Here is a 16,586-nt window from a genome sequence, read left to right as displayed (position 1 = left end):
TGAGAATCAATATTAATAAAACAAAGGTTATGCGATTTTCTAGAAAGAAAGAGGCTAAGCTGAACATTAAAATAGGAGGGCAAAAACTAGAGCAGGTAGAACAGTTTACGTATCTCGGTAGTGTTTTGGACCAACACGGTCAAAGTAGTAGGGACGTAAGGAGAAGAATTGCGCTAGGCAAAGAGGCTTTCACAAGGAGGAGGGAGTTGATGTGATGGACGTTGAATGAGGATATTAAGAAAATACTCGTAAAAACTTTGATATGGAGCGTAGCTATGTACGGCGCGGAAACGTGGTCATTGAAGCAGGAGGATAGACGTAGATTGGAGGCTTTTGAAATGTGGGTGTGGAGAAGAATGGAGAAGGTGAAATGGACAGAGAAGAAAACAAATGAGGAAGTACTTGGTATGGTGGGCGAAGAGAGGGGTTTGTTGGGAGCAATCCTATGGAGGCAGGAAAAGTGGATGAAGGGGGTGTTGACCGGCAGTGGGATGTTGAAGACTGTGATAGAGGGTAGAATGTTGGGCAAAAGAGGAAAGGGAAGGCACAGGATAGGGATGTTGGACGGGATGAAGGGAGGAAGAAAGTACTCAGAGATGAAGAGGGACCTGAAATAGAGTAGGATGATGGATTTTGTGGTTTGTTAGGAGTAATAAAATATTTGTTTGGTAGTTGTGTCCATCCAAAACCCTACCTTAACTGGTAGATTACCTTAAAAAATATATATATATATATATATATATATATATTTATATATATATATATATATTTATATATTCCCCACCAAATGAAATTTCATTTTGAGCACCTCTAATGAAATTATACCGTTGAATAGACAGACGATACATGTGAAACATTGCAGGGAAATAGAATATAAATGTCTTTCACCCTGGATATCACCCATTGAGAAATTACAAATGTGCAATGTTCCAGCTTCCTACCACTTCTGAGCGGAGTAGGTATCGTATACTTCGCCACGGAGACGGCGGCAGACTTAAGCCGTCAAAGCATACAAAGAAACAGCATTCACTAGTGACACCGAGGGGCTGACTGATCATGACCCATTACATTTGCGGAATGGACCACTAGGCCTTTCTACGTAAATTGGACCGACGAGGGCAGACGTTTCCTTCCTCTCGTCCTCGAACACTAAGGCACACCATTTCTCCATGGTCTAGGAGAGATGCTGTCATACTCCAGTACTGCTTACTTCGCGTGATACTAAATTATAACAAAATCAGAAAAAAATCGCTCCTAATTACCGAATTCAACAGTAAAATTTGGAAACGTTATTCGAAAATATCCATTATTGCATGATGTAAATAGGCATATAATTGCGTGTGAATGTGATTATGTATGTGAAATACATAATTTACATCATTGTATAAGTTAATATTTATGCATAAAATGTAGGTGTTCTAACACCCCCCGCCACACGCTACTACGGGGGCATGTGGGGTAGATGTAGAAACGTCGCTGTTGACGCTCCCAACATCACGGCCCTGTGGGAAACCCAGGGCAAACACTGGTCGCCAGGGGCTTACCAAGTTGTACATCTACATGTTTCCCTGCAAGCCACCGTTAGGGTGCGTGACAGGATGTGATTCAACACCAGGCATGCCGCATCAAAAATTAAGTTTTTCTGAATTTTTAATAACAATGTTTGTACAAAATAATTATATTGAATATAAATAAATAAAGGAAAACCGTAAACATTTCATAAACCGAACGCAAGAATATGTTGAATTAAGCTCCCCAACCAGTCACTACTCCCATTTTGTACCATTCACTCGAGTACTGCACTCAACTACTGATTCAGGACAAAAAAGGGCTGACACGTATCAGAACTGGGTCAGAGAGAATGAGGCGGGTGCGGGAGAGGAGAATGGTTCGCTCGCTCCCACAACACTTTCAGTGCCGGCGGTGGGTGGGTGAGCGCAGGTGAGCACGCGACCCGTTCGGAGGAAGTTGCGATGAAGGCGAGGAGGGCACCTGCCCCTCAAACGGTCACTCCTTCCGAGCTTATCGCCTTGACCTTCAGCCACCTCTGAGTCTTGCGCTCTTGACTTGAGGGCGTCCGTCTCAAGACTCACCCGGGTGCCTCCTCCGCCTCTCACCCGTCCCTCCCCCAAACCCCTCCACCACTGCGACGTAGAACCGTGTGTTTGTATCTTTTTCCCTTAACACCGCCGCTTGCTACGTGTGCGCTCTGTGCCTTCGCGCTACCTCCTCCCCGATGCGGGCGTTCGGTCACGGGCGCTCCCTGCGGCGGAGTTGCGTGGGGAGAACTATTCGGGAGCTTTTACGACACCCCATCCTCCCTTGCTCCCCCCGCGACAGGGAGGTGGTGTCGACAAGAGGCGTAATGACAGTCTTTCGGCTCACCGCTCCGTGCCGGCAGGTTGTATGGACATTTCGGTGGAGTGGGGAGTGAGACAGAGTTGGTGATAGAGTGAAATGGAAAAGAGGAAGGAACCGCTGAAGAAAAAGAGGCGAGTTTCTGGAGAACAAAACGATCCTCTAATAATACATAATATACTGAGGAGTGCTCCGTAATAATGTGTACTGTGTTTTTGTGTGATTCATGTAAAAGATGTTAGGCCGGCCAGGGTATAAACAGTAAGGGAATGTGACGTAGTCAAGAATAGTCGGGGTCCATGAATTCTAGATAGAGAAATAGAAAATTCACTTAGGAAGATGGAGTTCAGCAAGGCAAAAGCAATAAATAATATCCCTACAGAGGTACTATCGATTTAAGGAAAAATAGAAGGGATTATTTGAGCCTATATCCAGAATTTAAGATTTCTGCCAGATTTGACCAAAAGATTTCCTTAGATCTATTTTCGTTCCAATAACGAAAAAGGAAGAGAGTTTAATTTTATATGCAGCAAAGGAAGTTATAAGAAAAATCAATAAAGGGTGTCAAAATAGCACAAATTCATGCCTGGGCAAAGATCAATTTGGGTGTACAAAGGGAATGGGAACGCATAAGCTTCCTGGATTGTGAGAAGTGTAGAGCGGGCCACGGAGAGTCGGAAAAATTAATGAAGATATTCCGAAATATGGGAATGGACTGGAAGAAAAGAAGACTTCTTTTGAAACCGTTAGATGAATCAGACGGCACAGGTAATGGTAGTAGAGGGAGAATCGGGATGGGTAGTTATTGGCAGGGAGTGAGATTCGGCTGCTCGCTATCGCCGGTGCTTTTCAAAATATACGCGTATTCGTGTATTGAGGAAATACTATATTAAGAGTAGCACGGGTAGGGTGTGAGCTGGGAATAAAAGTGATCGACGGGATGTTTCAGCCAGATTTGCAGATGTACAAGCAATAGTGTGTTAGGCAGCAATTAGGTTTTGCAATTATTATTGAGTGCTGTCGGGGAGAAATTTGAGAAGTATGAAATGCGGATTGACCACACGAAAACAAAGAGAATCACATTCTTTAGAAGCAGGAAAGCTGAGTTGAACAATTAAGCAGGAGGAAAAAAGTAGAGCAGATGGAGCAGTTCATGCATTTGGGCAGTATTTTAGGGCCAAGGGGGCATAGTAGTTGGCACATTACGAGAAGAATTGGGTTAGTGATAAAATCACTAGCAAATTACTCTATCCTCAGTACTTTATCAAATGGTTCATTAGTCACTTCCCATGGAACATATTTCGCATTATGTCACGGTTTCATATATTCGTAATATTTCGTCGCTACAAACATTTAGTAGAGGCTTGCCTAAGACCGACGTAGATTCAAACGAAATGTACAGTTGGCTTTAAATTAACATCTACCTTTTTGTCTCAGACAATGAAGATACAGCACAGAAACGAGAGCAGTTCCGGGCTACCTCAAGGATAAACCCTAAACACAGCAATCAACCCGAGGGTCGGTTTGGTAGGTGATGTCGGAGTTCACCCAGTACTAAGCCTGACAGGACTTGGCGGCAAGAAAGGACCAAGTGATAACAACCGTTAAGAGTTTGGAACTCTTTGTGTCACATGCCACAAGGTCCATAGAAAAAGTTTATCTGAGAGACATTACAATCCGTCGAAACCTGATGATATATGTGGATATAAATGAAAAAATGAAAATTCGGGCAGAATAATTGAGGGGGAAAAAGACAAAAGGATTTGGAGGAATTGAATGAAAAGGAAATGAGAAAATCAGCGGGCTATTTCTTGACAGTTCACAATAAGAAGAAAGAGCTGCTACCAGCGCGTAAGAAACACAGCATCGGTTAGAGAAGAATAAAGCGACGCAGTTGACCGATCTTTTGATTGAAGGGATTAATAACTCCTATTAATTGCAATGAAGCAGAAGTTTTCACGAGCAGATGAAATGTGTGTTCCACAATTTCCCCAAAAATATGTCCAAAAATATAGGTAAAACTGCATTTACATGACGTCCCTCGCAAAAATCACGAGGAGCCTACTATGTACGACTGCTTTCAGTACTTTTCTTGAAGTAATAATGGTTTTCCAAACAGTTATTTTTTTTACAAATATTCGCTAAAAATTTAATTAATGGCAGCTTAATTCCAAAAAGTAAGAAGAAATTATAATTTTACTACTTATAAACTATAATTACATTATTTTTTCACGACAAAAATTTGCAGAATTTAAATTAAAATGATTACTGTAATAAAGTAAAAGCTATGGCTGTATCTATTTCCTGAAAATTTCTCAGAATGGGCCTCCAAGTTTACTATATATTGGGGGGTTGACATTTTATTAATTAAAGGAACTGAAACTCATAAAAACTTTGAAAAGTAAAAACAAAGTTGACTTAGATACTTGAATAGATCCCACATAAACACAGAGCTCGTGGAAAGACAAGCAGCAGATACTCTGTGAGCATTTACAAGGTGTGGGCTTGGTCGCGCATTCTACTCGTACCTTATCCACACACAGGTATTTTTCAGACCATCATAAAAACTGAAAAGAGTACCAAAACCGAGTGAACGCTATTTCTGACTACGTTTCGGCCTTCACTTCGTAGATAGGTTATAGACTATGTCTTTCGCTTAATTTGAAAACATTTCCCAAGTATGATGAGAAAAACTGAAAACTGTACAAGTTTGTTATTGCTATTTCACCTAAGGGATCACTCACCTTGCTATAAAATAGCATTCCATCGGATAATGAATGCATTATCACAGTCGCTAACGAAACGCAATATCTTCAACAAACACAATATTATCGGTTACACCAACATACTCGCGATAACTAGCCTTTTGTTTGGTTAAGTAATCAAAACAAGGTAAAATAACAGGAAGATAATTCAAATAAAATTATACTAAGCAAGAGTTAAGAGTTGACTTCGTCAGTCCAAATATCGTAATTGAACCAATTCAATACAGTTTTGAACCAAGACGAAAATGGGTATCGTCAGGGTATACAGCAACACACCTAATTGAGCAATTAATAAATGTAGCTCCTTTGTTCAAGTGCAAACACATTCTAATTAGCTAAAAAATTAAAGCAAGGATTGATTTAAAAAGGCTACTCACCAAGGATATCAGCAAAAAGTCGATCACATCTAGACACTACAACTTGTACGTGTATGTTTGACGGCTTCGGAAAAACAAATGAAGTCAGCCAAAAAAAATGATTGAATACCGATTACTATGGAGCGCATGTGGTTACAACGCAACAGGTCAACGTACTCGTAGGAAAAATGCATAATTTAACAATGGAAATGAATATCTATTCACATATAACAATCAAAATCTTTCGAGAAAATTATGATCAATTTATATCGCATGTTTTTCCTTGGGTTAACTTAATATTATGGAAACTCGGAAACTTACTCAACAGAAATCACTTAAATTTTAGTTCTTAAAAAATTGAGGTAACCGCGCCATAAAACTTCTTCACATCTAGCAGAGCGATAACGTCAACGGCAGTACCCGTAGAATCGTTTGCAATCACGAATTTATGCATACCTTTGATCACATAGCATTTAAAATTATATTCAACATAATAAATTGGCTCAAAATTAGATGAAAAAAATTCCACGTGAATTAAAGGATACTCAAGCTTTAACAGCCTTTCTGCAGCCTAGGAATTTCAGTGATACGTCATAGATATGTTTTGTCAATGTTGACCATCGATATTAAAAAGATGTGTGGCACTCTTGCCAGGAGTCACTGTGGACTAGGTAGGATAAGATAATCTGAAAGCGAAAAAATATGTGATTTGGAAAAAAATAGATTAAAAAATGAAACAGACAACAAAATTACACAAAATGGAAATTTAAGAACGGAGGGCGAAAGAAACCAAATGAGTTAAAATAATTAAGTGACAAGCCAATGACCCAAAGAGATGAAAATGCCAGACGGAGACACTTGCAAGAGCAAAAATGGCAAGCATTGGCAGTGCTACTTATTGTGCGCAATCACATTTCCAAGAATAGTCAACAAGGTTCCCTTCACAACATTATCTGCTTCATATCCCTATCATCACCTCCTATATAGAACATTTGGGGAAAATCAAACTTCTGTGGAGAATAAATACTTTTACCAATAGCTGCAAGTTAATGATCCTAAAATTTATGTCCTCCAGTATATAATTGCATGCATTAATTATATGTAAAACTAAGTAAACTAAACAGACCACAACCACATACTTAGCTGAATTTATTGCGCAAATGAGTTCTCTGCGTGACTGGAGCTAGGGATCCCAGACAACTTGATAAAGGGGAGTTTAATCAGTGTAACAAGCTGCATCTTACTGGTTTGCTTGAGGATTAGTAACTTTCATCACCTGCAGTCATGAAAATCCCCTTTAAGTCAAGTGATGTAGCTGAAGCTAATCTTATTGTTATGGTTATTCTTTTAATTTTGTTGCCTCAAGTGTCTTATATCATCATCTTGACACCATTTTATGACCATGAAATACTCACAGGAGCGTCATGCTAGGGGCATCAGCATGACAATATTAACAATAAAACCAAGATCAAGTATACCACCTCCTAATCAGAAAAAAGTGAAAACTGTAGGTTTGAAATTATCACACAATGCACCAATACGGGCTCAAAGAAAGAATGCAGAAAGTTTTTGTGACATTTTCGCATGATATTAGAATGATAAAGTAAACTTAATAGAGAGGAAGACATTCTAGATAGCATGGAGGGAGGAGGCAATTTGAAGAAGGCATAAAGAGTGGGAGAAAATGTTGAGAGATAAGGATAAGGATTTTGCTATTATATCATTTTGTTAAGTGTAAAAGGAGGAAGAGAATGGTCATTTCATATGAGGGGTTGGAGGAGCCTTCACATTAAGAACATTGATATACTGAAATCCAAAACATTGGCTTTTGGTGATAACTCAAAATCCACTTTTACACTGTAGACATCCAAAAATGGTAATAGATATATTTACCCCACAATAGTGGTGGTGTTGAAATTATACATATATGCTCATTAATGTACGCATAAAATGAAACAGCATTTCTCGAAGATAATCCAGACCAGGGTGATGTACAGCTGATTAAATTTGACCTTAACATTATAGGATAAAAATACTGTTCACTTATCTCCAAAAGAAGCATAGAATTACTCTGCACATTTAGCAAACAATAACAAGAAATAAACGAATTACAGATAAAAAAAAGATTGTTCACTATTCCTCGTGTAATATCACTTAAAAGTGGATGGAAATAATTACAGGGAGAAGGGTTAATTAGGAGGAAATCCCCAAAAGTAAGGTCTCAAATTAAAAACAAAATAAATATATAACGTTTGTATTCAATTACTCATGCATCAGTTTCAAGCTTGAACATTCCTCTAGTTTTGTACATAATTTCTATTGCAGTCAACGCATTTTTGTAGGCGTTGGGACAGTTTTTGTACGACCATGTCATACCAGCATGCTGCCGAGTCCATATTACTTACTTTTGGCATTACCCTCCTACATTTTAAAAGAAAAGGAAAAAGGTAAAATGTACTGATTACAAGTCAACCGTAACTGTTACAATTTATTTATTCTTTTTCGTGAATGCAACTGAGCATTTAAATTAGTTATTTATTGCTACAAACACTGGGACGCAGGAAAACAGACATTTATCTGCATAAGTACACAGTATACTATCATACATAGCCACTTCAGTATGATACGCCATGGAGCATGATTACAAAATTAATATGACAACATAATTGAACAATTATAAAGGTTGATTAAAGAATATTAATAAATAAATGCTGCATTAACAATTAACAAAAATACTCTGTACTTAACAATAAATTACATCCAAAGTAGGGCTTTGCAAAATGTTAAAGCATTTTATGTGTTAAACATTATGACAAGATTAAATTAAGGCAGGAAGAAAAAAGTTCAAAAAGAAAAATATTCAAAATAAAACAATAACCTTAAGAGTGGGTAGGGAAAATATATGAATGGATAGTCGGGTAGCTAAAGATAAACAGATCTTTTTATCGCAGCTATTGCCAAAATGAAGGCAATTGCCATTATAGCGGTTTCCTCAATAACATACAAAATTGAAGGAGACCTCAATTACTAACTTAAATAGAAGGCGCCCAGCTATAGATGTGCTATCACAACTATGTTTAAGTCCTAATTGGCAGCAAAGCTGCCACCAGTTTAAACATCAAGACGATAACTTCTACCTAGTAGAAAACAGTACCGTCATAGAGTACACAGTATGCAGTGTGCAATCAGAGCATATGTGTTGTGCAGCTCAATGGGCAACAGGATAAAAAAGAAACTAATTTCAAATATAAATGCAGTCTAACTGTGACTACCTGTTGTAAACCCATTTACTACCCTAACAGTGGCAAAATTTATTGGAATATTCAGCGCCACATGGTAACAGTGATTCGGAAGCATAAAACAGTGATAATGTATCAACCCTTCTGCAGCGAAGGGAAGTGCTGCTTTTTGCTTCCATGAAATGGGCAATCACGGAAAATCCCCTGAAAAAGGAAGCACCACCACAGCCTTTGTTTATCGGGGTAATTGGAAAAGGGGTGAGGGGCCAGCCCTCAGCAACAACGAACGAGTTTTGGAAATATGGAGACTCACGAAACTCTGTGATAGGGAAGACCTATTGAGGAAGTGATGCTGAAGCGATGATGCCTTCTTAAGAGCTTCAAAAAGCACAGAGGACCACCGATTAGCCCTCGTGGATCTCCCATGCGTTAAACGACAAGTAGGCGACACTAACCTAATAATCTTCAAACTCGGATCTTTTTATGCAAAAGTGACAAAAGTAAGGCCGTTTATTTGAGTAGCAGATAATTATTCGCGAAATAGTCTTCCGTCATCTCTCCAAGAATAAATCCAATATCCAGGAATCTTATATCCAAGAATAAAATTTCTACAAAATGTGCACTTCCGAGGGAGGAAACATGATTTGATGCAGGCGGGCTGGTAATTAAATTGACATAACTGCGAGCGGTTGAGAAGACTTCACTTAGCAATTAGAAAAGCCGAGCGATGCATTAAGAAGCAGCTGCGGAAAAGACCAACCTTGGGGGGAAAGGCACTTACTGCAGTCTGTTTCTCAGTCGGGGCACGGGAAACGCGACTCCGATCGGAGACGCGACAACTCTCGCCTGACCCCGAATTCTAGCACCATTGACTCTTAAAAATGAGTTATCTTTTCTTCACGCAGGGGCTCGCAGATTAGAGGAGGAAATTAAAAAAAAAATTCAGATGGCACGTGAAATTTGATTGCGAGACTAGATTTACAAATGTACTCGTGTATATTCGTAAAAAATTAGAAAAGCTTTTTTTCGTTATTTCTTACGCAGAATTTAGGAGGCCTCTGCTTTCGATAAGTTGACGAGTCGGGAGACGGCTGTAAAGGATGGATTGATACATTGTCGAGGGTTTAAATAAATTACACGCACGGCTGCTCGTCACTGGACGAACTTAGCATCGTCTCCGAGGGCTTCCACCCAGATGAGATCCGGGCACCGTGGATGGAGCGATGCCGGTGAGAGGCGAGTGGCGAGAAGCGAAGACGGGCGGGTGCGAGGAGGGAGGTTTGCGGGAAGGAATTGGACGTTTGGGGATCGTATACTACTGGGCGACGATTACTTGTCCCCGAAGTTTTCTTCCGCGTCATCATCCGCATCTTCAGAGGTTTGTTCCGAGACGAGGTGCACCAGAACGATGTCCCTGGCGTCTTCCGAAGAACGGAAATCCTCCAGCAACTAAAAAGAAAGAAATCGCTATTAATCGCAATGCTCAAGTTTCTCAATGCTCCTGCAGTTAAGATAATAGGATTTCCCGGATTCGTCATTTTTCTGACACCGACATTTCAATTTTAGATGGTAAGCTAAGGTATCTAGCATAAGAGTAAATTCTACAAAACTGCCGATCCTCGAATAACTAACTACACTAATTTCGCCGATACAACTTCACTCCAAGTTTATCGGTCGTACTAGCATTTTGCAGCATTAAGGAATACACAATGCTTCAGTCATTCAAATACCTAATATTTAGCAATGCCAAAATAATCAGTTTCTTTTCTGAGGCTTGCATTCTAAAAAAAAAATGAACGTGTACCGAAAATTTCATTTGATCAAATTTTACAAGTTTTACGCACATTTCCAACAGTGGCAACTCTAATTTCGATATATTTATTATGTTGGTGGAAGATATTGAGGAAAATAAGTAATTCCATCACCACGCTCAACTCTTACGGATATCTTTATACATAATCATGTAATAAAGAATAATGCTTCCACTCTTCCGACAATCAAAATCTCGCGCCTGTCCCTCCAGGCCCCTCGATTCTGTAAAAGACACCGAATTGTAGGTACTATTTTCGGCGACTCTCAAAGAAAAAAATACAGTTTCGTAACGTATGTGACAATTCAGGCGTACAATACACGTAAAACTTGCAAACAACAGCGAAACTATGATCCCAAAGCAAATGCGCAATGTCTCGTCGTGAACTACCGTCGTGAACACCAATGAGACCGAAAATACGAAAGGAAACGCGCAACGTTGCGGAGGGAAAGTAGATGGGGTAAGGGGTGAACTAGGGAGCCACCGAGGGCGCAAGAGGGTGGGAAATAGGGGGAGGTGAAGAGGGAAGAAATGGAATTCATCCGTCAAGCCCAGAAAATGTCCGAAAAAAAAGAAGCGTAAAACACAAGCTCGCACCGAGATGATGTGCTTTCGCCCCTCGTGTGGCGTGGAGCAAAGAGACGAGGTTATGGGGAGGAGAGGAGGGTGGGGGGGTAGGAGGTGGGGCAGGGGGCGGGACGGGATAAATGGAAAAAGTGAGAGAGGGAGAGGGACCGCGGGGGACGGGAAGAGGAGGCGAGAAAAAAAAAGGAGACAAGACAAAAAAAAAGACCAAACGAACGCCGGCGACACTGAGAGGGGCCTCCTTCAAACCTCTTCTCCTTCCTCTCTTCGGTGGCTGCCAACTCTCTCTCTCTCTCACCCTTTCCCTCTCATATCCCCCCTCGAATGCAGCGCAAAGACTCCCTCCCCCAAAAAACCTCTCCACGCCATCATCCGTGTCACATGAACAAAGAGATGGGAGGGTGGAGGAGAGTGACAACGAAAACGAGCCTCTTTGATTGGCCGGAGGGGTGACGGGAGAGACACCGCGAATGGGAAGAAGAGGGTCCTCTCGAAATAGGGAAAGGTAATAAGAGAGAGAGAGTGGTGGAAGTGTGTTGGTGGAGGGATGGAGGGAGAGGAGTGTCCACCGCCATAACCTCCTCCTCCGTTCGACATCGACATATTTCAAAAGGTACGCGAGGGCGGGGAAATGTCGCGGGGGTGGGGAAGAGGAGATGGTTGTGAGCACTTTGAAGGGACGCTGAGACGAGAAAAATTTGTCGAGGGCGAGAACGGCGCAGGACGGGACGAAAGATGTGTAACGACGCCGGAGAGAGAAAGGTAGACGGGAAGGCGGGGAAATGAGGCAGAGATGGCCGAGGGATGGGTGGGTGGGGGGGGGGAGAGACAGAGAGAGAGTCGGGCTTTTTGTCCCCGCAGGGGTGGTGGTGATCTTCAGGGCAGAAAAAAACACGGCGACACACACACACACCCCACACTTGCTCGCACACATACGAACATTCCGGAAGAGCCGTGATCTAATTAACCCCTCCGCGTGGCCAGGTAATAACCGTCCGGCCGGCCCCTGCCGCAGGGCCGGCCGGACCCATTACGGTCTTCCTCCGGTGTAAACGTGCGGGTGAGGTGGTGAAGGGAAGGCGTGGTGGTTTAGGCGACGGGGGACGGGGGCGAGCGGGCGGAGGGAGTGCGCTGAAGAGGGAGGTGTTGTCGGGAGGAGAGAAAGAGAGAGAGGGAGACCTCTCCTAATGGAAAGAAACTGCGGCAGCCGCAGAGGATGGCGCATTAGAGGGGATGCGTGCGTAAAAGCACGCGTGGAGAGTGGGTATAGTGTCGGAAGAGAAAAAAAGCACTGGGGAGAACTTGAGGGCGTGTGGGGAGGGGTTATGGGGGGGGAGGGAGAGCGATGGAACGGGGGGAGAAAAATAACCGAGGAGACAAGACAAAGGAATTGCGCCACGGCGATGGATGCGGCGGGAGAGAAGAGAAGAGGACTGCCCACAGCGGTGAGCATGGAGCGACGAGGAGGGTGAGAGTGAGCGGAGGGGTGGGGTGTAAAAAAAGGGTAACTGAGAGAGTCCCCAAGGTGGAGGGAGGGAAAGGGTGACGGCGGCGACTTCTCCGGTGGGTGGGGGGGGGGGTGCCAGGACACCGCAGGCCTTGAGGGAGGGGTGAGTATAAGTGGGGGATAGTTTTATCCGTGCCCGGTGGAGGCGAAACGCTGAGAGTAATTTTCGCCAAATACAAAACGCTCGAAGGCCCTCCCTCAAGACGTGGCACACTGGAGGAAGTAGGGCGCGGCACGAAGTCGCCCCTCCCAAGGATAAATATTCATTCGCTTCCTTTTATTTTTCAAACCTCCGACATGCTCTGACACAACGGGCGTAGGACGCAGAAGCGTGCATTACGTGAAGCGGAATGTCACGATGCGCTCACAAATTACCCATTTTATTTTAAAATATTAGCAGTTGTTTTTCACAAAAGTACTCACTAAACAAGTTGTTAGGATTATTAAAATCAAATTCTTCGAATAAAAAAGTATGTCTTACCGAAACGGCCAACCGGAGGAACTTGATTTGTGAATGGAAAAGGCCGAATAAGGCATATGAGAATACGTAAGCTGTATCTTATCGGTCTCACGTACGAAATGATTTCCTTATTATAAGAATTATTTTTCTTATTATATCGGTAGTTTTTGTGAAACAATATTAGAAATAAAAACTGAATTTAGTTGGCCTAAACTGGCGATTGCGTTTAAGTATAGATAAAACTTTTGCGCATAGCAATAGAGAAGAACTGAATGATATAAAAGTGCAATAAATCTACCCATAAATGCATATATTACACTTCTACGTGATTGCACTCGCTCTGGTATGATATTGCACTCGTATTACATTATAATAGTACACTCTAGTCATCTATCATAATCGTTTGGTTCTCCGATTAAAATCAAACGTATTCACATGGAAATGGTATCGCATAAGAGAAGCCAGAAGAGACTAATTATCGTTAAGAAGCGAGAGTGGTATCCCACCTCTTGATCACAAAATCACAGCATTTACGTTTAAGATACGACATGAAATCCCAAATTGGTTTTTAATCGTCAATTTAAAAAAAATCAGAGACATTCAAAACAAGGATAAATCATTTGAGTTTTTTCACTGAGCCTCTTTTGATCAAAACGCCGTCCGTCATCCTCCTTCTACGTTAGGTTCATTTGTCCAAAGTTTACAATCTTTGAATAAATAATAACGTTTGCATATTAAATAATCCTCGTTAAGAATAAACGAGACGAGATTTCTACAAGAATAAAATTTACACTATTGATGATTCGAGTCAAAAAAACTCAAATCATGAACTATTCATCGGCTAAATTTAAAAACAAATTAAATTAACCGATTATCGAACAATAAATCGAAACATTTTTTACAGAATTCGCTCGGAGATGGAAATCTAGCCGGGGGATATTTAGATCCGAAAACGAAATGAACAATGGGATAGTTCGGGACGGACGTGTTAGCGTCATCATGATCGCACAACAGGGCAGCCGTTCATTTTCTATGTTTCAGCTCGTGACATTTTTCCCGAGCTTCCAGACGAACATACCGCCCTTTTCTCGAGTACTCGGAAACTGCTAGGGTAATTTTTAGGTGGGCCGTCCCACATCGCTTCGCTTGCCTCTCGTATATTCGAAGTCGGCTCTGTTATATTTTCGGTCTTTCCAAGATCCTACTCACGCAATGGCCTACGCCAAACATGAAGCAATCTCAAAACTACGTAAAAGGAACGCCGCTCTCATTGAGTCTTCTAGTCCTATAGCACAATCCCGATTCAAACACTGAATTCCTTTGCCAAAGGCATGCGGCTCTTTTCCCAATTTTTCCTGCATTCTATAGGAGACTTGAGTCACTCCCAGAAACCTTTAACCGATTTCCCTAGTGTCTACACTGACGGACCACGGGGGATACCACGATGACGGACGCAAGGAGGATGATTGATAGGAGAGTTGAGCCTGGGGAATGGGGGGAGAGGAAGAAGGGTGGGCGCTCGCCTGCTCAACGGTCGACACGACAACTCACCTGGTAGCTCACTTCCCTCTCCAGGATGTGCCTGTTCTGTCGGTTGCCGCGGCAGCAGGCGAGCAGCGTCGGGAAGAGGACCTTGGTGAGAGGTGGCGAGCTAAAGTACTCGAATGGAAGACTGCACAGCTGCTGGAGCACGGTCGGCATGTACCCGGACTGGATGATTGCCTGAAACCAAAAGTAGGATATAATTAAACAGTCCTCGAAGTCGCTCGTTTGATTCCTCAATCATTTATTTTTTAGAGGGACGCCATATTGAAAGATGCCGTCCGAATTCCTTGGGCAGCGATTGACCACCGATTTTGAGAAACTACTATCGACTAAAGGGGTAGTCCAGAGGGAAAAGCGGTGGGATACAGGCTAGAGGACCCAGGTTCTATTTCAGTGACACTTCTGAGCATCTTCAGCTCCATTCAACCTGTGTGAATTTTCGATAAGCAGATCTTCCGAAGAAACAATAGGTGGCACAGGGAATAAGGAACTGGTTCGCCTACTCTGATGTGTGAACTTCACAGGTCGTTGGGGCTTAGTACCACGTGAGCTTTACCCTTAATAATCAAACCAACCTTCGGATTTATAACTGTGGTTTTATATGGACAAATTCCGAATATTTGGGCGATATTAAGAGGAATGCTATCATCTCCCTTAGACTATGTACCTACCCACACTGATACGCTGACCGTGAATAAATAATTTTACTTTTAGAAAATTGTGCATAGATTTTTTTTGGCGAGTTAAGTATTATTGAGTATAAGAAGTGGGCAACGGGTTTGAGGCTAGGAATTTGTGATATCTATGATATAAAATTTTTTCCCTTGCAATTTAAACATTAGTAAAGCAACGTGTGCGGTATGAAACTGTTTGGTCAAGTTCCAATATCAGATAAAAGTGAAAAATGTTATTACATTGAAGATCGCAAACGGCGGAAAGGTGAATAAAAATGCGCTGAAATCAGAGATCCAAGTTTAACAAGTTGATTTGACCATAAATAAATGAATATATATATATATATATATATATATATATATATATATATATATATATATATATATATATATATATATAGAGCTATTTCAACTATTCATTGATTAAAAGAGCAATTCCACTATACCACCATGGCTAGTCTGACGGGGAACGTACCCGCCCGCTAAGATAAAGATCGAGGAGTTGGAAATACCCCATGGGAATGAGTGTGGTGGTGGCTCCTCCCCTTAAACACCAGATGGTGAGCCGAGAGGTATTTATCAGGAATCATGGAACAACATTTTGCAAAAGAAATTGAAAACATTTCAGAGGAAATTGACTAGGTGTGTCCAGTATTTTTACGAGAAAGGAGTTAGTGTTACGCGAATCTCGGAGGAATAAGATTGGGAGGACGAGTCATGAAGAGAGCTTACATGGCTAAGACTTCAACATAATTACTGATCATATGAGTTGGCTTGAGAAATCGAGGGAATATTTATGGCTCCTCATTTCATCGGCAGATTGGGCCATTAAGATAAAATATTGGAGAGATAGACACCGTCACTCACAAATTCAAGTATTCATTCTTCCAACGCACGATAAATAATTAAAATAAAATTTAAGGTAAAAATTTAAAAAAAGTTAAATGCAAAGCCTCACTCGAGCACACCCATTATTGCAGGATTCAGACAGGCAAGTAAGCGTATAAGTTTACGTGGGCTCGTATTTATATCTGTAAGTATATAATTATAATTATGTACCAAAAATAGTATATTCTACATAAAAGCCCGGCACCATAACACCCCTGATTACACGCACTAAGGGCGGCATGCGGAGTACTCTTTGTAACTTTAGATGAAATTAGGGATGAATACACGAAAAAAACCATGCGAGTCACTGAAAGCCATAAGAAACTTGAAAAAATCCAATTTTCTTTTAACTTTTAGGGTACATCTGAGCCTACTGGGTAAAGCGCTCGAGTACTGACT

General features: G+C 41.5%; 1 protein-coding gene across 1 annotated transcript in view; it reads right to left on the bottom strand.

Annotated features, from left to right (window-relative positions):
* Positions 1-10,044: 10,044 nt before the first annotated feature.
* Positions 10,045-16,586, bottom strand: part of ssp3 (short spindle 3) — a 188,699-nt gene continuing 182,157 nt past the window's right edge. The window contains exons 26-27 of the mRNA XM_071595700.1: positions 14,632-14,802; positions 10,045-10,167 (exon numbers count right to left, since the gene is read on the bottom strand). Of these exons, the coding sequence (XP_071451801.1) occupies positions 10,048-10,167; positions 14,632-14,802 (291 nt within the window). The 3' untranslated portion in view covers positions 10,045-10,047. The remainder of the gene's footprint in view (positions 10,168-14,631; positions 14,803-16,586) is intronic.

The sequence above is a fragment of the Hetaerina americana genome, unplaced genomic scaffold (assembly GCF_022747635.1).
Source record: "Hetaerina americana unplaced genomic scaffold, ioHetAmer1.1.p SCAF_1, whole genome shotgun sequence".
NCBI lineage: Eukaryota > Metazoa > Arthropoda > Insecta > Odonata > Calopterygidae > Hetaerina > Hetaerina americana.
Note: the sequence above shows the minus strand (reverse complement) of the source record. Positions and strands in the feature narration are given on the sequence as shown.